We start from the raw sequence: 26,264 nt of genomic DNA, 5'->3' as shown, positions 1-26,264 counted from the left end.
CTGCTCTACAGCTAGACACACAAATATGATCAGATTGAAGATCATCTAACCAGAAGCCAGTTTCAGATCAAGGCTACATGACTCTCCCTAGGCTGTCACAGCTCATCTGCTGACACCTCTGCAAATATCCACACTCACAGATGGAGCAACTTCCCAGCGTCTTATCAGGGTTGTCTCAGAGGGCACACACGAGCTGGACACACAGGGTAGTTTGTTAGCGCTTGCACAACATCAGTGGTACCAGGGCACCCACACCATCACTCCTTCCCCTGCTGCTCTTCCGATCAGGAGATGCCTTGGGCTGGGCTTGGGCTCTTCCAGCAACACCCTGAATCCCACACCTGGCACCTGCAGCCAGCCACTTCACACGTGGTGTTACTTATTCCTGGTGGCTGAGCTTTTTATCAGCAGAAAAGTCGGACAAAAAATGTCATTCCCATTTAAGAGCAACATCTTCAAATAGTTTAAATAGTTACTTACATTAATGTAATTTTTTAAAAATCGGAAATTGAATGTAAATTAGTTTAATCATTCAGATTCTCTGGAATGGGTTGCCCTGCAAGTCTTTATGTACAGGTTGTATGGGGCTTGAAGAAACCTGGCCAAGTGGGAAATGTCCCTGCCCATGGTGGGGGAGTTGGAACAGGGTGATCTTCAAGGTCTTTTCCAACCCAAACCATTGATTCTATGATTCCATGAAGTACACATGCAATGTCTGCACTTTACTCTCAATTTAGAGGAGATAGACTAAAGGTACATTCTGGAGTAAATATACCCTAAGTGTATCTATTTCTTTTAAGAGAGTGTTTTGATTAGAGCCAGTATGAGGGTCTAAATTGGATCCATTCTCCTTTCAAAATGTGGGAGTAGGAATTGCTGCAAGGTGATACAAGTCCATATACACAGAGTGTTGGATGAAGAGCATCACCCATCCAGAGGGGATGGACACTGTCTGCTCTAGGCACTCTGCCTGGGTCCTCTAACAGTGCCACTTTCCCTCTCCAGTGGCCACATGAGGAATGGGACTCCTCACTGAGCTCCACTGGGTCACATGGAAGTTAAAAAATTCAAATAGTTGTAAGGCAAATGTGGTGGGTATGTGTGTGTGTGTGTGTGTGTGTGTGTGTGTGTGTGTGTGTGTGTGTGTGTGTGTGTGTGTGTGTGTGTGTGAATGAGCCAGAGCCACCTACCTTGATGGCAACAGAGGAGAGCAAGATTTGCACCTTTGTGTGCCTTGGATGTCCCATCAGCACGGATCCCCCAGGCAAGTGGTGCACACCCCTGGCTCATGGGTGCCACAGAAGGGAGATTTTGCTGTTTCCAGAACTGCTGCTGCCTCATTGCAAGATTGCCTCTGCTGTCATCAGCAAAAGCAGCACTATCTGCTAGGAACTTGGAAGTTATAGGTAATTCATAAAATATAGAGAATTCTAAATTAACCAAGCTGTCATTCTCATACATAGAAACATTTTTATTAAATATTTTAAACTTCTCTATGAGACAAATAATATTAGTGGCTTTGTGCAATACAGTGGCATGTAAAGTAAAAACAATTTAATGTGCAAGAGAGGACAGCATTAAGTCACCTTTCATATTGGCCACCCAACCAGAATGATTACACATGTAAGAGTCACTTATGGCATTTCATGCACAGTGCATCCCCAAGCAGAGGTGATGGAAGCCAGTTTCAAACAAGTTGGCTTCAGAACTAGAAAGGGGACAAATGATCTGGCCTGGTGCCCCAATCACTTGCAAATGTCACTGTTTTGCCTCCAGGGGCCAGGCCATCAACTCTTCACAGTGCATTGCATGGTTAAGCAAATGTTTACCTGGAAACAGCACATGGTTATCCTTTCACAAAAATAAAATTAAATTTGGATTCTTAAAAAAAAAATATTTTTTTCTACTTTCCCCACTGAAAGTGCATCCTTCCACATTTGAAAAAAAAAAAAGGTTTTACGATAAATACTTTAAGTTTCCATTAATGGAAGTCTCAGATGTAGCCATAAGACCAGAACGATCATTTTTTTTCTGGCAGCGGTTCCTGATGGCTTTGTAGATAGCAAAGGTAGGGATGGTCAAACTGGGCACTCCAGCGAGGATTACAATGATGGCGTACACCCAGGGGGGATATTCAACCTTCTCTGTTCTGGGGAAGTCCTCCTGAAAGAGCAAACAACCAAGTTGTAGAAAGGCACGAGGAGCAAAAGCCTGGGAACGTGCACACATTCAATAATCCAAGAGATCAAAAATGTAATTAGAACATTGGCCAGCCATAATGGCACAACAGTTTGCCAATTCCACAGCAGCTTTCAGCTCAAGGGCTTCCAGCCTCAGCTGTTTTGCACTCATTTTTACTTAAAAATGATGTAAGGAAAATGGCATGAAAGCAGTAACAGCCAGGAAGGGAGACTGGGGGACTGGAACACTTCCTTGGCACAAAGGAATGTGGGAATGGAGGGGCCTGACAGGCCACCAGAGCCTTATGGCCAATCAGCCTTTTTGTGGGAAGGCTGAAATCAAAGGGTGAGGGAGGGCTGGAACATTATTAAGAAGGAAGTGAGGTTGCAAAGGAGCAAGTCTTGTGGCAAGTTTGCCAGAAAACTGTTTCAGATGGAAGATGACTGTAACTGACAATGACTCTTACATTAAAGAAGAAGACTTAATATAATTAGAAATAAATATTTTGGTTTACACACTTACGTAGCTAGGGTTCCAAACACTGTAGAGCAGTTCTTCGCTGACTTTCACCACAAAATAAAAGAAAAAGATAACTAACATAATGAGAGGACTGACGAGTCTCCAGGTAACCTGCCAGAAAATGTTGGGCTTGTGTCCAATCATGAACTCAATATCCTTGTTAAACCTAGAAACAAAAACAGGAAGTTCAGACTTTAAAGCTGGTCAAGATCAAAGAATGCCTGCTCATAAACAAGGAAGTCCAAATTACCCCTAACTGTGGTTGTCAGGAATTTGCTAATGTCAGTTTGAGACCAGAATTGACAACACCAGGTGTTAGCCCTCAGTAGTTCAAATTAAGGCACACATCATTGCAAGTCTGGAAAATTATTTTTGGAAATGTACTATCTTGAAGATGTCTATGAGGCATATGTGAAATAGTTTCAACAGGAAAGAGTCAGTGCAGATGGATTTTCCTCAGAACATATTGCAGTATTGCTTCACAATTTTTTGATAAATATCTCAGTACTGCATTAACTAAAGGGAGTGACACAATATTTTAAAAAGAGCAAAAGCAAATAGAAGTAATTTATTAATTAGGTTATAATATAACATTTGCCTAATTTGGATATCTGCCAGTTTTCTCAGGCTGAATAATGAAGCAATATTTAGCTTTACACGTTATTAAAAACACATTAATAACAATTGTGTTATTTGGATTATTCATGGAACATGCAGTGGTCAATGGGGCAAAAATATTTCCACAAGAAGAAACAATCCCTGTACTGAGAGTGGTACTGTCTGCATCAGTCCTGAAACAGTTTATGGCCTCTCCATATAATGCCACACCTTGTGCACACACTTCTTAAAAAATAGTTAGTTTGGAAGTTTGGGTTTTCTGTTTTAGTCCTTTTGTCTGCATTTCCTGCACATCCTATGGGGATAAGCCTGAGGGGACTATTAAGTTGCTCCTTCAACTATCAACAGCACACTGAATCCACTTGACTCTCAATTACTATGTAAATTTATTTTATCTTTTCATCCCTAACCTCTGAGATCTAGGTGGCTTAAAATGATATGGAGCCTCATGTCCTGACTGCAGGGCAGGTTCAGCTGTAGTTCATGTGTCATGGATATCACACATGTTCTCCTTCAAGCAACAGAGCCATCTTTCTACCAATATCCCTTTCTCAGAGGAAGGTCACAGGAACTCATCTGGAGCAGACAACACCACTTCTGGGCAGCCCTGAAAAGCTCTGTTCTCAAAGAGGGCTACAGTGAAGCGTGCTGGCCAGGAGCATTAAAGTTTGGTATGAGGCTCTTTTCTGAATCAAACACAAACACATTGCCCCCCACTTTATGGAGTCATCCTATGCTTGTGTCCTGGGAATAATTTTAATTTACTTTGCAAGGAGTTCTGAGATCTTAAAGGGAAGGAAAAGTCATCAACATAGACTTTTCTGTCCTTAACAAATTAAAATAAGCCTTCTTTCCCAAGGGTACACCGTCTAATTTATTTAATCTGATTCATGCTTCCTGGAGCAGTATAGAAGTAAGGCAAAATGGGCCACAAGGGCATTCACCCCAGGAGCTGCAGCTGAATCTGGCACAAGTTCAAGTAGAACTTGTGGGTGATTGAATTCCCTGTTCTTTATTTCACATTTCTTGTGTATTAATTATAAACATTAAGATGCTGAAACTTGATTTATTACATCTGTAGAAAGTTGAGAGGATAATTACTCACTGCTACAACTGATAAAGTCCTGGGTTTATCAGCTAAGAATGTATCTCAGTAGCCTTGGATTTGCAAGCTGCTGTAAACTAATATCTGCAGCCTGCCTGGAGATCCCTGTGTTGGACAGTATCATTTAGCACACCCTGTAAAAATTCCTGGGATATTCCCTCTGTGTTAAACTTCCAGCTCAGTGCCAACGTGCTTGTACTTTGCTTCTGCTAATTAAAGGTTTAGTGCAATTATCGTGAAAAAGAGCTATTATAAATGTCACCATAACTAAAAGGCAAATGAGCTACAGTGGCTCTTAAGTAACTGTGGCAAATATCTACATTGTGATGCCTACTTCAAAAACAAATTATTTGCATTCATACTATCATGTTCCAGGGCTCTTGTTGATGCTTAATATTCTCTTGCAATATCCTAGGGATGTCTTTATTTGAACTGGTTATTAAAGAGCATTATTTAATATAATGTATTAATAAAGTGGAAAGCTTTTATATACAAATTCTTAACAAGCATTATTTCTTTCTGCTGAGAACTCTTTACGAAACCTGAAACACATAAGCAACCCAAAATTACAGCTGCATCATTTCATTGATTTCTACAACAGAAATACTGCGCACAGAGATGCAGCAAAATTGCAGCTATACAACAATAATCACTTTATGCATTGATACTAAGTAATGGTTAAGCTGTATTTCATACCTGTCTATTCCATAAATGTAGACGACTGAAAACATCTCACAAAATGCAATTATCAGCAGGGGAATAGAGCCAGCAAAACTATCAAATAGAGTCAGCCAGTAATTACCAGAATTCAGCACAAAAATGAAAGCTATGAGATAACACACCAAACAAACGATACCTGTGGGGAAAAAACCAAAACAACAGCACACTTAAACAAAGAAGGCAAAACCAAAATGAGAAAGAAAAGTATTTCCCCCAGCTATAAAGCTTAAAAAGTAACTCTTGCACCCTGAAAGCCACCACTTTATTTCTTAATGGCACTCTGGGGAGGCTGGCTTCTCTTTGGGTAAAACTCTCCTAACATTACACAGGTGGCAGATGTTGCAAACAAAAAGGGAGAAAACTGAGGAGATAAAACAGGTCCTCTTCCTCATAGCTGGTGGGATAATGCTGCTCTGAGAGAAACCTGCTTGGGTGAAGGATTCAGGTTCTCCAAGTTCCTTCGAAAGCAGGAGACAGTGGTCATCATGAGCAGGCTGATGAGTAAACCTAAGGATTAACAGCTGCCTGCAAGCTCAGAAGGAGCATCACATGGGCTGCCCCATTTGGGAACATGGGAAAATCTTCAGTAGGTTATCTGGGAGTCTTAAGACCATTCCAGATGAGAAGGTAGAAGCGGGGTGGGCTGCTTTTTCAACACACAAGCTGCTCTCTGGGGAGGGTGGGGCAGTCACTTGTCTCTAAAAAAGCACCTACCAGTAATAAGTTCCTTAGGCACTCTGGAGGATATAATCTGGAGATCTTGTAAAGGTACGAGCACACCTTCCATATTTCCAAACATAGATGACAAACCCAAGCAGAAGAGCATGATGAAGAAGAGAATGGACCACAAAGGTGAGACGGGCATTTTGGTGATAGCTTCAGTGAAGACAATGAAGGCTAGGCCAGTTCCTTCAGCTCCCTGGGGAAGATTTAGGATCATTAACATCACACAGCACTTAAATTTGCATTGGTAGTCACTAGACTCACAATTAAATAGTTGCTATGCATTCCTACCATATTTAAGGTATCAGTATGTGTTGGGGTGTTAAACTTACATCATTCAGGAAAGTTTCCAGATCACAGGTTTCAAACTTGAGGGTTGCAAAAGTTGCAGGATCAGTCATGTTGCACAGCTGCTGCATTTGTTCAAAGTTATCTTGGGTTACATTACCTTCTGGCAAATCGAATGCATTCATCAGAGTAAGAATATTTCTGAAAAAAGGGAAATGTAAATAATTTGAAATTATTGATTTGTAAGCATCATCAGGATTCGTTAACATCATGGAACAATTTATTTAGAGTACAATATCAAGATCAGATTTGACATTGGAAAGTCCAGCAGATGTGCATGTGCAATTCTCTTCCTTCCAAGGTGAATATAACACTCTTTCATGGCATGGATGATTCTGAATGAATGTACACTCTAGGAACCTGTGCAGGAGTTGAAAGCCTGTCTTAGCACTGCAGACTAAACACCAGTCCCCAGACTGGGCAGCTTATGGGGCTGTCTAAGCTCTCTGCAGCTGTGAATCATGCAGTTTCACAGTTCAATGTGGAGGAACTAGACTGGAAACCACAGAGTCTGACTGCCCTGGTAAAATCTCTGATGAGACCTAAGCTTTTGAGCTCTCCAGGAGGAAACCTAAACATGGAGCTAACACGGGAACCAGGGAATATTGCATTCATACTATATGTCAGCATGGAGAATAATGTAAAATATAGTTGCTTATGCAACATTTATGTAGGAAATAAGGTGACTTAAACAATTAGCACTTTCTATGTGATTTGTTCCACAAAATTCCATATTTTTATAAGTAATGACTGGTTCTGATGCCATGTGGGTCAAGAGCTGCAATTATTCAGAAATGATAAATCTGTTATCAGCAGGCTAACTGAGCTACCTCCGTCAAACAAACACCTGCATATTCTGTGGGGGTTTTTTCCCAATAACTCACTTGTCAAAACAGTCATCATATCTCTCTGTGGCTCTGAATCCAATGATGGAGTATATGACGGTGGCAGCATAGATGGATGTGAAACCATTGATCACTGAAACGATCACAGCATCTTTCTCACAGTTGTTGCTGCAATTTAAAGAGAGGAAACAATGGATGTCAATCACATTCCCAAAATAAATAGTAAAACTGGCTGCCAAGACTAAGAAAAAAGTAGTCTAGGATGCATAGTTACATCAGTGTACCCTCTGAAAGCACACAAGTAGTGCTGTTAGATTCAGTAAATTGAAACTTGATGCCTTAAGCAATTTAACAGCTATGGTCTTGGTTTCTTTTGGTGATTTTTCTCCCTTCAAATAACCCTGTTCATAAGGAATAATTGTCTGAGCTGTTTTCATGTTTGTCTTATGGGAATTAAAATGTGAGGGGCAAAAGAGTCCCCTCCTTTTCAAGCTTGTCATGGATGTGTGCAGAAACACATTGCCATGGGCTGTGCCTTCACTTCTGGTGTATTGTGCTGCAAGGTGGAAGACTGGGGCTTGAATTCAAATACTCAGACAGGAAAAGTGAGCACAAGTTACCTTTTCATAGCACTTAGGTATGGTGAAATTGCAGTAGCCAAGAGCACTTAGGAACAGTTTTGTCTGACTGTTGAACAAAAGATGATTCAAAATGTTCTCAAGTTTTGGAAAAACAGTGAAATGTTATGTTGTTAAGATGGGACAGGAAAACACTGTGTGGAAATGTCTCTGCTGCAAGCACTTTTTGGCAGTGTGCCTGTGCTAATACAAAGAATTTGCAGAGCCTGAAACAGACTTTCATCTGAGGGACAAAATAAAATATCAATATTAAATTAGTTAATGGTTTTAAGAGAAGGCTGTAAAACGGTAGATGCCTTATTTCTCCTGGGCGAGTCAGGAGTATTGAGATAAACTTGATGTTGTCATATTTAATTTTCTGAACATGTCCAAGAGGAGAGACAAGCCTGTCCAACCAAGACCTATCACACTGTGTCCTTTCCCCCTTTATAGCATTGCAAACAGGCTTCTGCTGGATGTAGAGTATTGAATGGAAATTCCTTGCTGTAGTCTTGTGTCAGTTTTTGCAATGTAACATGAGATTCTCAATGACAGGCTTGAAAAATATTTCTTTCTTTTAAAGAAAGTAAGATGCCCAAGCTCCTTCTTATTATGAATTAGTGAATCCTTGATGGCATTGAAACCTTATTATTTTAAAACCTTATTGTATTTTCTGGTGTTTTTGTACTCCCAAACCATCCAGGTGCAGAGTCATTGACACCTGGTCCAGCTGGTGCTGGATTGAGGTGACCCAACACCACAGTGTAACACTGTGAAATTTGCATGGGGATTTTTAAATTATATTTCTTGGGAGTTCAATGACTTTGTTCAGTTTCCTCTTTAAGTCACGAATAACTGAGCATTGAACGAACCTGGCCTGAATGCAACTGCCCTGTGTATTGGAAAACTGAGAGGACACTGCTCCTTTTCTTTGTGTCTTTTGGGAAGGTGGATGCTCTCTGACCCCATGGCTGTGGGACTTTGACTTGGACCTTAAGCAAGGCTTGAGACTTGAAACACCTCGCACTAAGACTTGCAGGCACCAAAAATTCCAGGTGATCTTTTCAAAAACACCCAAAATCAAGCGTGGTGGAAAGGAGCTTCCTCAGTGACTGAAATGCTGCTGTGGTGTAATTGAACCCAAGCCAAAACTGAAGTACAGATTTCTGAATTCATGACCAAATCACACATCCAAAACTTAGTTCAGAGATGTTTATCAAAAATAATAGGTTCAGTGAATGCCACACAGTTTTCCTTCCAAGAGTGCTGAAGGGATGGCAGGCATCAAGAGGCACTGGTGGTTGCTCCAATACTTATGAGGGAGAGTGTAGAATATAGCACTGCATCATAATTTGCAGGCTGGGTCAGCCTCTGGGTGATGGGATTTCTCACTCCCTGGCCCCCTAGCACACATATAAAGGAACTGAATTTAAATCTCAAACCTAAAGTTTTAAACTGTGTTATGGGAATCGATTTGAAATATGTGATTTACCACCTGCTCTGAGACCAAGGGCCATGCACTGAGCACTCCCACAGAGGAAACTCCTGCTCAACAGCTGGGGGTGAGCAGCCAGACCCCTTCTTCCTATCCTGCTTCACCACATCTTTCTCTAGCAAGTCAGCCAGAACAGGCACCTGAAATCTTGGTTTGGGAGAGCTAGGAGCAGCCAGAGGAGATACACCTTACATGTCTCAGGGGAGGCTGTCCCAGTCCCAAGTAGCACAGTAGTGGGGCAAAATAAAGGTGGTTTATTTGAAAGAATGAAATATTCATATAAAATTTGGGTTTTGCCTGGCTACTTACTGAATAGAGTTGTAACTGGAGAATGAAATGAGGCCTCCAAAGGCCAGGGAGAAGGAGTAAAACACCTGAGCTCCCGCATCCAGCCATGTCACTGGGTTCGCCAGCTCGGTAACCTGAGGCATCAGACACACAACTTTAAGCACATCCAACACTGCTATTTAAACTGATCATGAGACATTTAAAGCAACCATTAAAACAAGAACATTAACCATGCAAAACTTACTGCTCTTGTAGAATTTCAACAAAAAGGCCAATATTTTTGTCAAGCTTACTTTACTTTTTAAAAATTTTAAAGATTTTAAAAATACTTTGCATAGCTGACAGCTGCCATGCCTGTTTTCAGAAAAGGTGTTTATTGCTTAGCATTAATAATGATCATTCAGAGATCTGCTTATGGAAAATTATGCCACTTGTAATTTTGTTTAAATACTGTTGTATGATTAAACCATTCTCTCAGGTTCTTGTTCATATGGCAGTTATGTGGGTGCTACTCCCAAATACAATATTTATGCTGTAAATTTAGGCTGGTTCTTAGGTAGAATGCAAGAAAATAAATCAAGCAAAAAAGAAAATGACAACCCCGCTGCTCTGTGATGATCATTCAATTTGTTAGAACATGTTTTGATGGAAGATGGAGAGAGAGAAAAAAAATATTTGTGTATATGTACACTTGTTATATCCAATGCAGACGGTTCACTTCACAGAATCAAGATTTTTAAGGTGTCTGAGGGATAGTTAGAAAAGCACCAGTGGGGAGGAGTAATTTCCAATCAGTTGTTAATTACAGGAAGAACTACACCACGTTTCACTGAGCAATGACCCAGACAGTAACTTACATTAGGGGTGAAGAGATACACAATTCCGTTGGTTGATCCTTTCAGTGTCAAGCCACGGATCAGGAAAATGGTAAGCACCACGTATGGGAGAGTTGATGTCACATACACAGCCTGCACCAAAAAAAAAAAGTAAGTAAACCACTCAAATAAAACAAAGCACTTGAATTAAAAAAAGAGAAGAAAATAGGGAAATAATCAAGGAGTGGTGACTAACAATAATGGCAAGTTTCAAGTGAGTCACAGTTAGCATACTACAGTAATTTAGCATACTTTCAGTAATGAAATAGTATTTGTGGTACATTTTGACAATAAACATTTCTTTTAACAATGGTAGTCTATTTAAGAGAAATTGTCATTGTTGAAATTCAGTTCAGATCATTCAAAAATAATCTACACCCTGAGACCAGACTGATGCGAGGATGGGCTCTCAGGGCTTTGCTGGGCACAAGAACATTGGTCACTCTTCCATAGAGATAATATGTAGGACTTGCACAAACCCAAATAAACCTGTATAGGCATGTTTTGAAAAGAATAGCCATGATAAAAAGACAGTCCCTTGATCCTACATTAAAAATTAGTATTAGTGTTAAAGTGATTATACCTAAAAATGTGTTACTAGGACCTGTAAGGACAAGGAAGACTCACAACAAATTGGTCACAAAAATCTCCACATAAATCAAATTAAGTCAGATTCCATTTCATTCACCTCCATTCTTCAAAAAGCAGTCCCAGTGATGATATTACATGCTTTCACTCAAAAACCAGACAGTTTCTACAGCATTATTAATTCTGTATAAATAAGGGATCACAACAGCATGATTAATATCATCTCATAAAATGTCCCTCCAAGATAGAGTACCTTTCCTGTTGTTTCAATGCCTCTGATTGTGCACACGTACAGCACACCCCATGCACATGTTAAACACAGCAAAAGCCACCACTGGATACTGCCAGAATCCTCAATGGAAGTGGAGATGTTCAGTGTTTCTCTGTACCAGAAGTAATCTACAGGAGAGCTCTTGGCACACTCTTCTATATAACCTGTAACCACAAAATGGTTTTCATTCTGTGTGTCTTTTATTTACCTGGAAAAAAGGAAGCTCAATAATAAACATCAGTGTTTTAAATTGTTCCACTTAATGTCAATGGATTTATTGTCAGCAAATTTTCAGATCTTTGGAGGCTAGTTTCGTGGCAAAATGAGAGATTTAAAAGAGAGATTTATTTTAATACAATGGCTCTTCCTCTCCTGCACCTCCTTCAGCTATATTTTGTCTTCTGTTTTGTGGGACATTTTTCAAAGTCTTGTTAGCTCAAGCTGAATCCTCAGCTCCCTGCACGGTGCTGGCCTGTGCAATATTCTGTCCTATCCTGGCCTTAAATGAGACTTTCCATGCTTATCCTGGGAGGAGAGGAGCAGAGCACCCTGAACAGCTGTTCCCAGACCCAGCAGAAAAGCCTGCTTCACACAGCGTCATGCAGGGCTGACTGTGGAAAACAAAGTGCTGTCACCAAGCAGTGTCCAAGGAGCTTAGAGGTGTCATATTAACAGATACAGGTGTTCCAAATGGATTATGCGTATTTTTTTTTCCTTTTCAGTGTGCTAACAGAGGGCTGCTGGTGAAGAGATGGATGAAACACATTGGCTAAATCTGGAAAATGTTAATGTTTATACTAGATCTGCACTTAGGCAATATTCTGTATAGGAACATGTCTGTCAAAGTCTACCATGAAGTTTCATTAAAAAACCAAAATTTGTCTCAAAGATTAAGTGCTGGCCACATTTTATTTAATGTGAGTTTGTATAAAACACAAGTATCAAATAGTGCAATGTGCCTGACAGGACTGCCATGCTTTACTGCTATTTCACAGAAAGACTCATTTAGGGTGACTGTTAGAAACAGAAATCTGTGCTGTGCAACAAAATACAATATTTTATAAAATATACCTGTTCTGTTTGCACTGATAGGACAGGAACTCCAAGGCAGGGGCTCTTGGAAGGAGTTGAAGAAATACCACATCACCCAGGCAATAATAGTATTATAATATAAGCCCACCAGGAAAGACACAAACATTGATGCTATTCCTGAAAAAAACCAAAAAACAGAACACCGTGTAAATTGCAACACTCTCATCTTCAAGATATATCAAAGTATATGGCAGCAGACTCCACCTTTCCTTCCTGCCTGCTACATTCTGGATGTAGGTTTATCACTGTGAATTTGTTGTCTAAAGGTTGGAGAGGTGAGTCCTGTGCAGAGTTACATCCTAAAACCTCTCTGACACTGAAGGTGATGCCCACTTAGGAGCCAGCTTTATGAGAGGACTAACTCCCTACAGACACCACACAATCCTATTCACAGCCTTGGCAACTGATGTCCAGGGAGTTTGGGATGCCGGGCATATGAAAAGCTCAACTGACTTGGGATTTTGATTAATTGAGTCTGAAATATCTCTTTCCACAATGTCCCTGCAAAGGTCAGCAGAGGTGCTGTTGGTATGGAATGGATGGCTGCCAGGAGGCATGGTCTGTGACCAGGTACAGAATTCACGCTGGTATCTGTCCTCCTCTGCCTGTTCCCAAGTAATCAACCTCTGATGACTTCTCTGGCAGACAGTAAATGCTAATCATTAGCTCCTGAGAGCTCTGAGGTTCTAAAGAATCTTGAAAAATTCCAGATGCAATGAACAATTATCTTTCGTAACTGATTTACAAATGCAGTGGATGCCAAAACAGTCCTGTTTCTTCTCTTTCAAGTGTGTGGTTGAGGTTGGAAGGGATTTCTGGAGATCACCTGGCCCAAGCCCCTGCTCAAGCCTGGCCACCCAAAGTTGGTTTCCCAGGATCATGTGCAGGCAGACTTTGAGTCTCTGAGTCTGGAGACTCCACAGTCTCCCTGGGTAGCTGTGCCAGCGCCTGCTCATCCTTGCCATTTCCTGATGTCCAGAGGCACCTCCCGTGTTTCCTGTGTAATGAGGCAGCTGTGGAGACTTTCATGCTGTCTGCATAATGGTGCTTTTACTATATTTTCAAATGTACTCGAACAATACTCAGAAGTTTGGTACAGAGGTGAAGAAGTATTTTCTGAAAATAGTGTTTCTATGGCTTTTGGAATGGTAACTCTCAGATGCAAAAAATTTAAAACTAGATGGATCTGAGGTCTGTCAGGTAAAGATTCAACTCACTTTTATCCACAGAACACTTACGGCACAATTTTTTGTCACACCTAAAGATTCATTCAATGGTAAAAACAGCCAGTATGGATGACACAGAAAATATCTGAGCCTGAAATTGGTCTCAGACTACAGAAGGGTTTTAACAGGGCCCGCCGTACTTGGGAATGTGAACACAAAATTGTCATTGTGCTTCATCATTATTAATTTCACCTTTCAATGGAGAATTAGGAAGAGGGGGAAATTAATAGATCCTGAAATCTCTCATGGTACGCCACAATAAAACCTGGAAGATTTGTTTTTTAGCTCATCAGTTCAGAGACTTGTCCTTTCTCAGGCAGCTTTTTGACTTACCAACTCCTTTCAGGGTAGGGTGGACAGAACTCCATACACCCACACTGCCTTTCCTCAGCCTTTGACCGATGGCAAACTCAAGATGAAGCAGGGGGATACCCTCCAGGACGAGCAAAATCAGGAAAGGGATCATGAAGGCTCCTGAAATGCATAAGAAAAGTAACGATTCTGATCAGTGAATTACTAAAACAAACCAAAACCATCAGATTTGTGAGGTGTTGACATGTTAAGCAGCCTGTAAGCATCTTTGTGGAAACCCTTCCCTGTTTTTGAGCAATGCTTTTCCTGATTGCCCAGTTAGGGCACTCAATTACATATGTGGTTTCAGGTAGGAATTCTTATTCTTCCCAAGGGACACACATAAACAGAAATTATACACCCTCCAGGTTAAAATTTGAAAAAGCCACCTTTGAGTTGCAAGTGAAGGAAAGGTAGCTACTCTCCTGGAATTACTTAATTACTTTCCCCCTTTTTTTTTCTGCAAAAGATTATGGTTTTATAGCTGTGATTCATGAAAAGTATATAAATAGTTGGATGAGCTAAGCAACGTACCTCTAAATATTAGGCAGGAGCCTTGGGCTGTCTGCCTGAAACAACAATAAGTTCTTGGCATCTGTGTCCTACAACTTTTGTGTTTGATTAGAAGATATTTGAAGTACAGGGTTCAAACCCTGTTAATTACAATAAAACTGGTTAGGGTAGGAAAAGCATTCTTAATTAATTTTTCCTGAACAAGGTGTACCTTGGATATGGGAGTTAACATGGAACACTACACTGGAATATGAAAGTGCAGAGTCAAATGCCTGAATATTGCTACACATTAGAATTATGGTTATCTGTAATTACAAAACAGCTTTAACTTCCTGATCTAAACAGGAGTGAGTAATCTCAATGCAATTAAAAGAATGCAGACCAGAATGTTAAGGGTTCAGATCTGGTTATTTACTGACTTTTTCTCATGTGTGCAATGAAAATCAGATAGCAAGTGAAAGTGGAAATCTGAAGAATGAAAACCATTCCAGAAACTAAAATTTACTTCCTAGGGATTCCAAGCTGTCAAGAAAGCTGCTGAGCTGTGAGCACACATCACACCTTTCTAATTTTTTTCCTTTCTTCTTTTTGTGTCTATGCAAGGACGGTCATGGGATCCCTTTATCTGACTGCTCTGTCATAGATACATTATGCTTAAATATATCTATCTTCTACACATCTTCAAAAAGGTACCTCTGTAATCACCTGGAGGAAATTCCCTGAGGCTGATAGAACACTCTTGCCATGTCCACCATAGAAGATGGTCCAACTCTGAGAGTCCTGCAGCAAATTTTACACACTGTGGTCTTGACAGGGAGAGCTGTGGTGTTGGGACTGTGCTGCTGCTGAATCTCCCTGTCTTGGAGGGAAAGCCACATCTGCCCATACTGCTGAACTGTGTGAGGGGAGGTGAACTGTGCACTTAAGATTAGTGAGAAAAAAATGGAGCTTAAATCAGAATATCAGTCTGCCTGTTGTCCACTGAAAGGAAAAGGTTCAGACTACCTTTGAATGTTTTCTAAAGCTGCATAGGAAACAGCCTGATCTTCACCCCTTCTGCCAACAGAGATGGTAGCTATCAAAAAAGATTTTTCTTAGATAGGTATGATAAGGAGCGATTGGTCATAGCTTGAAAACACTATAAAGGTTGTACATTTCCTTATTCAATAAGATCTTTGACCAGGGAGATAATTTCTAATCAAATCCTCAAGTGATCTTACCGTGACCTGACAAAAAAAGGTGATGTGTCTCCATTACGAGCACCTTAGCTGAGCTGACTGCCAGCCCATGCTTAAGTTTCAAGGCATTATCTAAAATCACTGCAACCTGAGTTTCAAAGGGTGACAAGGACTTATCCTCAGTGCAAATGGGGAGAGTTTGGATTAGGTAGCTGTACAGATCCATCTTCGGGATTTAACAGTTACCATTGCACAAGAGAGAATTGAGAATTTACCAGAGAGAATTGAGAGTGTGGTAGAGCAGAGACCTACATGGCATCTGAAGGAGTAGGTAACAAGAAAAGATCCAGATGAGGCATCCATAAAAACTCTGTAGGGTCAGGTTTCAGACTCTTATGAGGTGTCTTGGGCTTGAAACAGAGAGAATACTCTGGAATTTAAAACTGCTGGTCTAAACACAATGATTGTGTCCTTCTCTGATCTTACCCTCATGAGAGCTCCTGGTCAGAGTGTGACACGAGGGAAATTGTGTCAGGCTGACATGGGGTTGGGCATATTTTTGGCTGCTTGCACTTCCATGCACTGTAAGTAATTGTGAAAGGCCAGAGGCTGTGTGTGGAAGCTATCCCATCAGGAGGGGGAGGATGGGTTCCCTCCCATCAGGAAAGGAAGCCATCAGGACGTAAGGGGATGGAATGCAACAGTGAGGGTGTCCTTACTGCATACACTGCAAAAATCTTGTTTACTACGAAAGCAAAAATAAAACAGTTATGAGAAGTGTTATTCACAGAAAGAGGGTGGAGAATCAGCAGAGAACAAAGTACTTGAAGCCAAAATTGCATGCACTGCATGTCTAATCAGATCAATAAGGGCCCTTAGATGCCCATTACTGCATGTTCCAGCACATCTCAGGAAGCCTATAAAGACAAAATGGGACAAGCCTTTAGAAACTGAAAGGACAAGACAGTCAGTTCCTTGCAGTGACGGAGTCTGACACAGTTTCAGTGAGTCCCAGAACCTCTGTCAACACAGCAAAACCTTTGCACTGTCAACAGTGATGCCAGGCACAGGTGGATGAGGAGTCCTTTGCCATTTCTGGCTTAGAAGCCTTTCAGCTGCCAGTCAAGAAAGCATGGAGAGAGGGCTGGCCTGGCACATCTCAGCGTAGTAGCTCCTGCAGTCAGTAAATTTGTAGAAGTCCCTGGAGTGGTGGGAAACAGAGGAAAGAACCTGGTTTTGGAAGAGATCCTAGGTCCTCACAAATTGGAATAAGTCCTCAGTGTTTCACAGGTTGTGACATGAAAACACACAGTCAGAAAGACATGAGTCAGGAATTGCCTGCTTTAGCACTGACACCATTTGTAACAATATCTCAACGGAGACCACAACGCTAAATTTGAATTTGCAACTAGGGGAGTTCACTTTTCTCAAACTAGGGTGGATTATCATAGTTCATTCTTTCCGGGCATTACAAAATAGCCACTCTTCTGCAAAGTGAGACAGCACCAGCCTGAGGTTCCTAGATCTATCACAGAGCTGCTCCACACTAATGCAAGGCTGTTCTTGCAAGGACCAAATGGTCTCCTGAGAAGGGGATGTAGCTGAGATGTGAGAAGTGAGGAAGAAAATAAATGAGATACTCTTCTTCTTGGAGATGATGCCCACATAGTCCTTTCCCTGAAGGGATAGACTGACACAGAAGGAAGAGAGGAATAGTCAGCAAATTGGAAGTTTAACATCTCTACAAATACAAAATCATAATGAGTCCTTCAGTCTTTGACGAACAAAAAGTACATCTCCGTTTTTCTTCAGGCTTTCCTCTGAAATGTTTTCAGTTTGTCAGTCTAAACTTTTACAGTAGTAGCTAGGTTTTAATGCAAGCAAGATGAACCCTCTGACTTTGAAAATTGGTAATTTTTTAGTAAGAAGGTTCTTTGTGTGTGGATAAATGACATGCTCTATAGAAGCCTGAGAACACCATGTCTGAACACCTACCTTTGACAACCAGCTTAAAAAACCTTTTCTGGTGCACTAATCAATTTTCAGTGATTAGTCATTCATCATGATGTGTGGCATGTGCCACAAAGGACTCAGCATTTTGAGTAGCATTTTATATACTTGAAATTACCAATATTTAGCTGTAGGAATGTTATATTTTCAAGAGAAATTAAATGATAGCTCCCAATTATATATGACACTTCTCTTTCTTGGGAACTTTGGTTTCTAGGGTTCAATTCTAGCAGCCAGCTCAGAAATCCATCTCTTCTGCATTTTCCCTTTCTATCAGTTTCTCCCCAGCCTTTCTGAAAGAAGCTATAATGGAAAAACAATAATTTGACTTGGAAAAGCTGCTATATAGAATCATAGAGTCATTATGGTTGGAAAAGGCCTCTAAGATCATGGAGTTCAACCGCTAACCACAGTGTTCACCACTACATCCTGCCCCAGGTGCCACACCCACACTTCTTTAGAACACTTCCAGGTTTACATGGGGCACAAAAATTAAACTAATACTTTTTAAGCTGCCACAATTTTATGATTCTAACAAATCTGAAAATAGACACTGTATAGATGTACACAAACAATGATTGATATTCCAAAACCTTGCAACTGAGATATTAGATTCTCATCCTGGTTCAATACTCTATTTCAAAACAAATAATATTTGGTTTGAACATCTGTATAGCTGTCATTGGCTCGTTAATCTAAGAGATTCTTTGGTCAAATTGAAAAAAATCGTTATTGCTTGCACACAGTTCCTCACAAACGGAAGGCAGGCAGACTTCAGATGGAGATGTTTTACTGAACTAATATATTCTTAGACCTCAGCTGTAGCAACATGTTATTTCATCCACTGCTAAGTGAGGAATTGCTGATGTCATTACTGTCCCTTCTTTCAGTATGGCATGCACAGAGATAAAAAAGTTCTCCCTCATGCAGTGGCAAGGTTTCCACATGCGAGCTGTAGAGTTAGAGACTTCTTTTATAATCAATGGTTTAAACATTAAATATGCATCCTCTTTTTTATAATGGTCATCAGGGATAAAATGAAAATGTTTAACAGTTGATTAAATGACATGTTGCTCAATAAAGATTAAACAAAAGCTACGAGCAATGTCAGAGAGCTATCAAATGAAGGGAAATTTCAATCTCATTAAGCTGGTGAAATCATTGAGGCAAACACCACACCTTTTAAACTGTGTGCATATTGGACTCTATTTCACCTTTGGAAATAATGGATTGTCAACTTTTAAGACATTAAAGGATAAAATGTGCTTGGCTTTACTAATTTTCACTGGAGTAAATATTCCATTTTAAAATATATAAACTCATTATCTATGACAACAAAAGTAAGCAACCACCAATTTATTTTTGTGTGTTTGGGTATCTCAGAAAACACTATCAGAGTGTTGTGCTTAGGAAGAAGCAGCTCTTAAATAATTCCGGATTTAAGTTCAACATCTGAAAATAAGCATTACTTATAAACTCAGAGCTCCTAACTACTTTCACTGCAGACAATTTGCAGAGAAAAGATCCCCCTTTTTTTAAGTCCAAGTGGCCACACAAGGGTAAATTTTTTACTTCACTGTAGTCCATTTATGTTGCATAAGGGATGTAACATGCACAAGCACCGATTCACAAAGTAATGGACATCTAGCCTCATTCAGGAGTGTCCTTGGCTGAAATATTCTCCACATCATTGCTACCATACCCCACCATCCAAAATGATCCAAATGTTCATCAATATAACTCATATTCAAAAAGAAAGAAATTAAGATACCAAAGCCAGTCCTGAGAAATTAGAAACAATTTTCAGGAGACAATCTATGTAACCTTGATTCTGCACACACTGATATCTGACATGTGGTCACACAGAACTTTTTCTCATCCACTGCAGAAAATCCCTGCACAGCAAATAGCTGGTTGGTTTGGTTTTATGGTGGGGTTTTTTTTTGTGTGTGGTTTTTTTTTTTTAATTTCTTAATGCACAACCATAATCCACCATCACATCCAATTTGAGCTTTAGGACTCTAAAATAATCACTCCAGGAAAAATCTGAGGAGGACCATAATCCCCATTTCCAGTGGGAGAGCAGGAACAGGAATTCCTGCTGTTCTGCACCCAGGATTCAGTGAAGACATATCTTGAAGACACAAAGTATGAGGACAAACACCATTCAGGGTAAAGGCAATTGAACTACTGGGGCAGAATGGAATTTTCTCAGTGAACTCATGTTTGCTTTCTAGTGGATAATTTGGAAAGTGCATAATGTCACAGCTTTACCCTACCCTTATAGAGGCACATCTGTGCCCCTGGATGGACCACACAAATGCAAAGATGAATGACTCATCTTGGCCACCATGTTGAGGGGCAAAGACTAAGGCAAAACCTGCCCAAAATGTCTAGTAAATACACATTTCCAGCTGGTGAAACTGGACAGAGGGAGCACGACTGAGGTAGGATGTCACACACAAACACTGCCACAAGCATCCTGCTCTGGAGTGGTGTCAGGGAGTTTCCTTCAGCAGTCTGACAGCTGCAATCCAAGGTGTTGCAGTGCTGCCTCTACTGGGTGCTTGGTATGCTGCAAACACCGCTGAATGAGGAATTAGAGATGCAGGAAACAGAAAATCTCATAAGGCAGAAATTGTCTCAAGACCAAAATACCTTCAGAAATAAAAACGTTGAGATCTTATTATCTTATATTTTTACAATACAAATAATCACATGTTCAAATTCAAAGGCAGCCATCCAAAAAGCAGGTAGTTTCTTTTTCTCCCTGATTTAAGGGAGAAGCTTGAGAACAGAAACTGTAGAGATGAGGACAGTGGTGGCAAGAATTGGATTTAGACCTAGCACAAGAGGCTGAGGTGCACTGTACAGCAGAGGAGGAGAAAGAGAAGAGGGAGGAGGGATTGCACAACAGCTCTCCATCCTCATGTGCGATGAAATTAGGGAGCCCTTTCTAAGAAGTCACAGGAAGGTATTTTTCTTGTGTTTATTGATATGAGTCACAGCATTTAGTGCTGTGCAGAAGAATATTAGAGAAGGTAGCAAGTCTAGCTAGAAGGACACATGTCTGTGTATCAGCTTATAATTCCTTTGCTATGTGCTCCCTTTAAAATTCTGCCTAAAATCTGAGTGAGACAGTCCCAGAGAAAAAAGAAGCCAGGGTTAACTGCTGTCAGTGTTCTTGACAGGAGAAAGGACAGGTTACAGGATCATGAGAAAGAAAAATAATTGCTGACAGAAGACTGACACACACACGAGCAATTAATAAATCTTCATTGACATCAGTGATAAAACCATGATCCATACAAAGTTCTTTGCATTTGTTGGGTGCTTGCTTTTCAGCTGCATTTCACATGACTAAAACACAAGGAATTAAAATTGTCAAATATAGAAAATAGCTTCTGACTCTGTGTGTGTGTGTGTGTGTGTGTGTTTTGTACCTTTTTTGCTACAAGAGCTGACTTTGCTGCAAATGACCTCAAGTTTACACTGCAACTCTAAATACCAGCCCATGCTAGAGAAATCTTAATGATAAAAGCATCTTTCCTTGCAGCTGAGCCACCTGTTGTTCCATGCCCCTAAGTCTGTGTGGGCAACTCCCCACAGAGCCCTCACTTGTCCCTACTCTAACTAGGAGAACGATTTTTAAACATCTCACATCTGCACATGTAAAAGAATATTACTTTGAAATTCTGTTCCTTATGCCAAAATTTTTCTTCCAAGACCAAACATTACAAAGCACAAATATGTGTTTCACCTATCCCAGAGTGAAACATGGACAATAATCAGATAGTAGACAAAAAAGTCTGTAAGAAAATAAAAATTAAGGTTGTTGTAAAATATTTAAGCAATGGTTCAGCTTAAAATTATCTTTCAAAACAAACAGCAAAAGAAAATAAAAATTTTAACAAGGTCATTCAGTCCTTACCTAAACCTTCAGGAGTCCCAGTAAATTATACAGTAAATAATATACGCTTGTATTTTAAATGACTTAATAACACCAACTGCTAAACAAATATTCTTAATATTAACTTCATTCATGGTGTTAATCCTAGCACAAATTACACAAACACTGGCTCTACAGGTGATATGTGGATCAGCCCAAGCCCAATGAAAAACCTATTATAAAAAGATCATCTGGTATTATGATCAGAATCATAGTCCCAAGTAGTTTATTAATGTTTTAAATACACACTATATATATGTACGTATGCAAAGCAAGATTAGGTTTAGATTGAGAAAATAAACCATGTACATGACAGTGAAAGACTCACTTATCCAATCCTGTGTCCTGAAATATAAACAGACCCTTCCTTTTCTTCCATCACTAATGTGTGGATGATCATGACCTGTGAAATTGCCTTCTCTGTTATACAGTCTTCTAGAGAGAACATCACTGTTCTCACAGGACCTGAACAGTTCTAAACATATTCCATTATTTGCTTACCAAAAGAGAAAATAAACCTGGTTTACACCCAAAGTTAAGATGTATTAAAGACATACCTCCTCCATGGCTCTGGCAGAGATATGGGAACCTCCAGACATTTCCTAAGCCCACACAAAACCCTACACAGGTCAGCATATACTGTGCCTTGTTGTCCCATTTTGGTCTGGAGTCTGCCTCCTCTTTCTCAAGCACCTCAAGTTCAGCATGGGAAGGTATCCTGTCCTCCAGGCCAGGATTGGGCAGCTGCAGCTTCACCATGTTCTAAATTTCCTGCCTGAAAGTGCTGCCAGTGAGGAATAATGAGAAAGGCAGCTTGTCAGAACCCTGCTCAAAAAGAGACCATCTATTTGCTGTCTTCAGCTATAAATACTGAACCTTTGGCACTGGACTTGTAAGTGCAGGCTTGTGGTAAAAAGAAGCGTCAGCAAATCATTCGATTGACCAAGTCAGCTCTGACACTTATTAATGCTTTATCTGCCAAGGTTTTTACTGAACAGCCTGTTCATCCAGTAGAATACATTGATTTCAGCTAATGTAATTCAGGAGATAATTCGGCTATAAACCCTAATCGCTTATAAGGATCTGTAACACCCCTTGCCACTCCCCTGTTTAAACTCACTTAAATACAAATATAGCCCTAGCAAATGAGGAATAGTAGGATTCCACTGGCATCAGACTAAATATAGAGAGTTCATATAATTTTTTATTAGGAAGATAAACTGACTGTGACTCACCATCACGTTCAGTTTCCAATTGTGTATGCTTGCAAAATTGTATGTTTCTCTGTAATAGATTATACTCTACTGAATGTTCTGACCAAAAGGATGGAGAATGAAAGGGATTATAAAATCTGACCTTTAAAGTCATAAGCATAATCTGCTTACCCCAACACCTCTAATCAGTACAGAACAAGGTCTGAAGAACATCATGTCTTTCTTATAAATGGGCTTGAAATCAAAGATCCCTTCACCTTTTCAGTGACCCTAGATATCGTGGTCAAAAATAAAAAAACAGGACACTGGTTAACAAATATCACAGATACTATTCCTATCCTCATTATTTCAGCACAATCATAACAAAACTGTTCCCTTTGAACCTGGTCATTTCCAAAAGATAAATCACTTGTCACTGAAGACTATATCTAAACTCCAACACTGTAAATGCCGTAAGAAATGTCAGTTGCAGGCTCATTGCATGCAGTGATAAAGGGTGGTCAAAGTAAAGAACTAGGAGAGATCTTGTAAGTCCAGCCCCTGGAAAAAGAGGTGAACACATGGTAGCATCCCTTTGCAATCTTATCATGTTTATTCAAAGTTGATCCCAAAGGCTGTTCAGTGTCTTTGTAATGGTATTAATACTTCCCTAATGTGACTTGAAATACCTCTCACTCTGGCTAGTGATAGCACCTGCCTTTTTCACCACCCTGTCAGGTCTGTGGATGTGCTATCTCCTGATTAACCATTGGGGCAGCAACTTTCTTCTCCTTTACTGATTCCAACTAAGGATTTTCTAGTTTGTGGCAGAACTTCTTTTTCTAAGTTGTTGAAAGCATATGTTCAATTTCATTCCATTTCTGCTACTCCAGTGCATTGAGCTGCACAGCTCTTCCTGAATGATATTATTACAGCATCCCCAATCCTTCTGAGAATATGTCAAGAACATTTAAATACCATGCTACTATTTTTTTGTCCTTAATCATTAGTAGAAGAATGATGAAACATAATTCCTAAACTGATCCTTCAGGAACTGCCTTAGCAACCTCCCCATAGACAACCATTTCTGCTTTCAAGCACAGCTTACTATCATAATTAGATTTTTACCTAGTTCTTTGTTCCCAGAGCCATCACAGAACCATAGAATGCTTTGGAAGGGACCTTAAAGGTCATTTAGTTCCAACCTCCCAGCCATTGGCAGGCAGACCTTCCACCAGACCAAGCTGCTCAAAACACCCACCCAGCTTTTTTTTGTGGGTGGGTCATCCACAGCTTCTCTGTACAACTGTCCCAGTGCCTTGCCACCCTTGTAGTGAAGGATTTCTTCTTATTATCTAATTTAAACCTTCTCTCTTTAATTTTGAAGCCATTACCACTTGTCTTATCACTGCATGCCCTGTCAAAAGTCCCTTTCTGGCTTCTTTGTAGTCCCTTTAGGTACTGGAAGGTGCTCTAAGCTCTCGCTGGAGCCTGCTGTTCTCCAAGTTGAACAGCCCCAACTCTCTCAGCCTGTCTTCACAGGAGAGGTGCTCCAGCTCTCTGATCATCTTTGTGGACACCTCTGGACTTGCTCCAACAGGTCCACATCTTCCTTGTGCCCCAGCGCTGGATGCAGTACTCCAGGTGGTGACTCACGAGTGCAGAGTACAGGGGAGAATCACCTCCCTCAGCCTGCTGGTCATGCTTTTTTTGATGCAGAAGTTGGTTGATTCATCTCCTGGGCTGCAAATGCACACTGTCGGCTCACATCCAGGTTTTTGTCCACCAACATCCCTACAGTCCTTCTCTGCATGTGTGATCTCAGTCCATTTGCCATTCAGCCTATATTTGTGCTTGGGATTGACCTGATCCAGATGCAGTACATTTCACTTGGACTTGTTGAACTCCATTATGTTCTCATGTGCCCACTTCTCAAGCTTGTCCAGGTCACCATGGATGGCATCCCTTCCTTCTGTTGTGTCAACTGCAACTCTGTGTTCATGTTATATCTCCTATTTAGTTCAATGAATACATCCAGCTGTGGTCAGGTGGCAACTGGTCTACTGAAAATTTCTCTCTGCTGTCTCATGAGCAAGCAGCTTCTATCAGGATCCAAAATACAGTCATGATTGCCTTACATTGAGTAAATCCTCTTTCTGAAGACTTTTATCTTGCTCTGGTAATGCAAGGTGCCAGTGGTTGTTAGTTATCTATCAGTTGTTAAACATTTGCAGGAGTGAATATGCTTCTGGCATCTAGCTCGAATGTCTTTATCAGTGAAATAGCATGGCTAATGACCTTGGAAGGCACTGTGCCTTTTTCTGAAGGACTTACAGTAGCAGTGACACCAGCTCCAATATGATCCACAGGTGCTCGGAGGTGTTGTCTATATTGCCACCCTGTGGACTCGAACAGGCAAGCTGGGGCTGCACTTCCCTCCTCACAGCTACTGATTTATTCAAGAGAGCCCTTTCCTGTGCTCTAAGGTAAACTTCTCCTTTAAGAGATGCTACGCAGGTCACACAGTTTTATTAGGGCTAATAAATCTCTATGAAATTAATCCTTTCATGATATAGGCTACTACTCAAGAAATGTATTGCATACTGCTAATTATAAATGCAGGAGAAAATGGATCTTACAATGTGCTAAAACATTACTAATAACACATTTGGTATTTTGTCTCCTACCCTCATATTTTTAATGTACTATTTTTTCAAAATTTATAAAGGGCTATTGAAAAAAAAGTTAGCCAACTTGTCTGTAAATAACACAATTTTACAAAAACCCAATCAAAAGGGAAATATCCCCCTTATAAAAATCCTATGTTTTGCTGGAACATACACACATAGGTATTTGTGGAAGAATGTGGGCATGCTCCTTTTCTTAGATGAGCATGTCTTTCATCTCACAGGATGATGATGATATTTGGAAGAGAATGAGAGAGGGTGGCAATAAAGAAAAGAAAGTTATTGGGGATATAAATCAAGGCCACAGGAAGGACAGAGCGACTCGTTTCCTTTTGTGGGACCAGATCTGGTCATGGTGTGGTACCACCTTGGCCAAGGGACTCCTGGTCTCTTCTCCCAGATAACAAGTGACAGGACCCAGAGGAAAGGGACTCAATTTGTGCCAGAGGAGTTTTGGATTAGATACTTGGGAAAATTTCTTCCTGGAAAGGGTGGCCAGGCTTTGGAACAGGTTGCCCTGGGAAGTGGTGGAATCAGCAGCCTTGGAAATGTTCAAAAGGTGTGTGTATGTGGCACGTGGGAACATGCTTTAGTGGTGAACCTGCTTGGGAAAATTATTGGATTCAAGGATCATAGAGGTCTTTTCCAACCTCAATGATTCCATGATTCTGTGATTCTAAGGACAGGTTCTTCTCTTCCATGAGAGAGTGGAGGTGGCAGACTGAAGGACCTGGCTGGAGTACTTGGCTGGAGTGCTTGACCCTTGCCTCCTCCACCATGGCAGGAGCCACAGCCATCTCCAGGACACACGAAGGGTGCCAGGGACCCTGCAGGTGCTGGCAGAGCTGAGCCAAGCCACACTAGGGCTGGCC

General features: G+C 40.6%; 1 protein-coding gene across 1 annotated transcript; it reads right to left on the bottom strand.

Moving 5' to 3' along the window:
- Positions 1-1,923: 1,923 nt before the first annotated feature.
- SLC6A19 (solute carrier family 6 member 19) lies at positions 1,924-22,301 on the bottom strand. Its single transcript, XM_033066647.1, has 12 exons — positions 22,070-22,301; positions 13,845-13,985; positions 12,265-12,402; positions 11,176-11,357; positions 10,317-10,427; positions 9,481-9,593; positions 7,099-7,227; positions 6,199-6,355; positions 5,858-6,062; positions 5,120-5,279; positions 2,704-2,866; positions 1,924-2,163 (listed from the first exon to the last, which is right to left on the bottom strand). The coding sequence occupies exons 1-12, from the start codon at positions 22,269-22,271 to the stop codon at positions 1,957-1,959; spliced, it is 1,908 nt and encodes a 635-aa protein (XP_032922538.1). The 5' UTR covers positions 22,272-22,301; the 3' UTR covers positions 1,924-1,956.
- Positions 22,302-26,264: the final 3,963 nt, after the last annotated feature.

Source organism: Catharus ustulatus, chromosome 1 (assembly GCF_009819885.2).
Source record: "Catharus ustulatus isolate bCatUst1 chromosome 1, bCatUst1.pri.v2, whole genome shotgun sequence".
Lineage (NCBI taxonomy): Eukaryota > Metazoa > Chordata > Aves > Passeriformes > Turdidae > Catharus > Catharus ustulatus.
The sequence above is the reverse complement of the archived record's forward strand: the minus strand, read 5'-3'. Positions and strand labels throughout refer to the sequence as shown.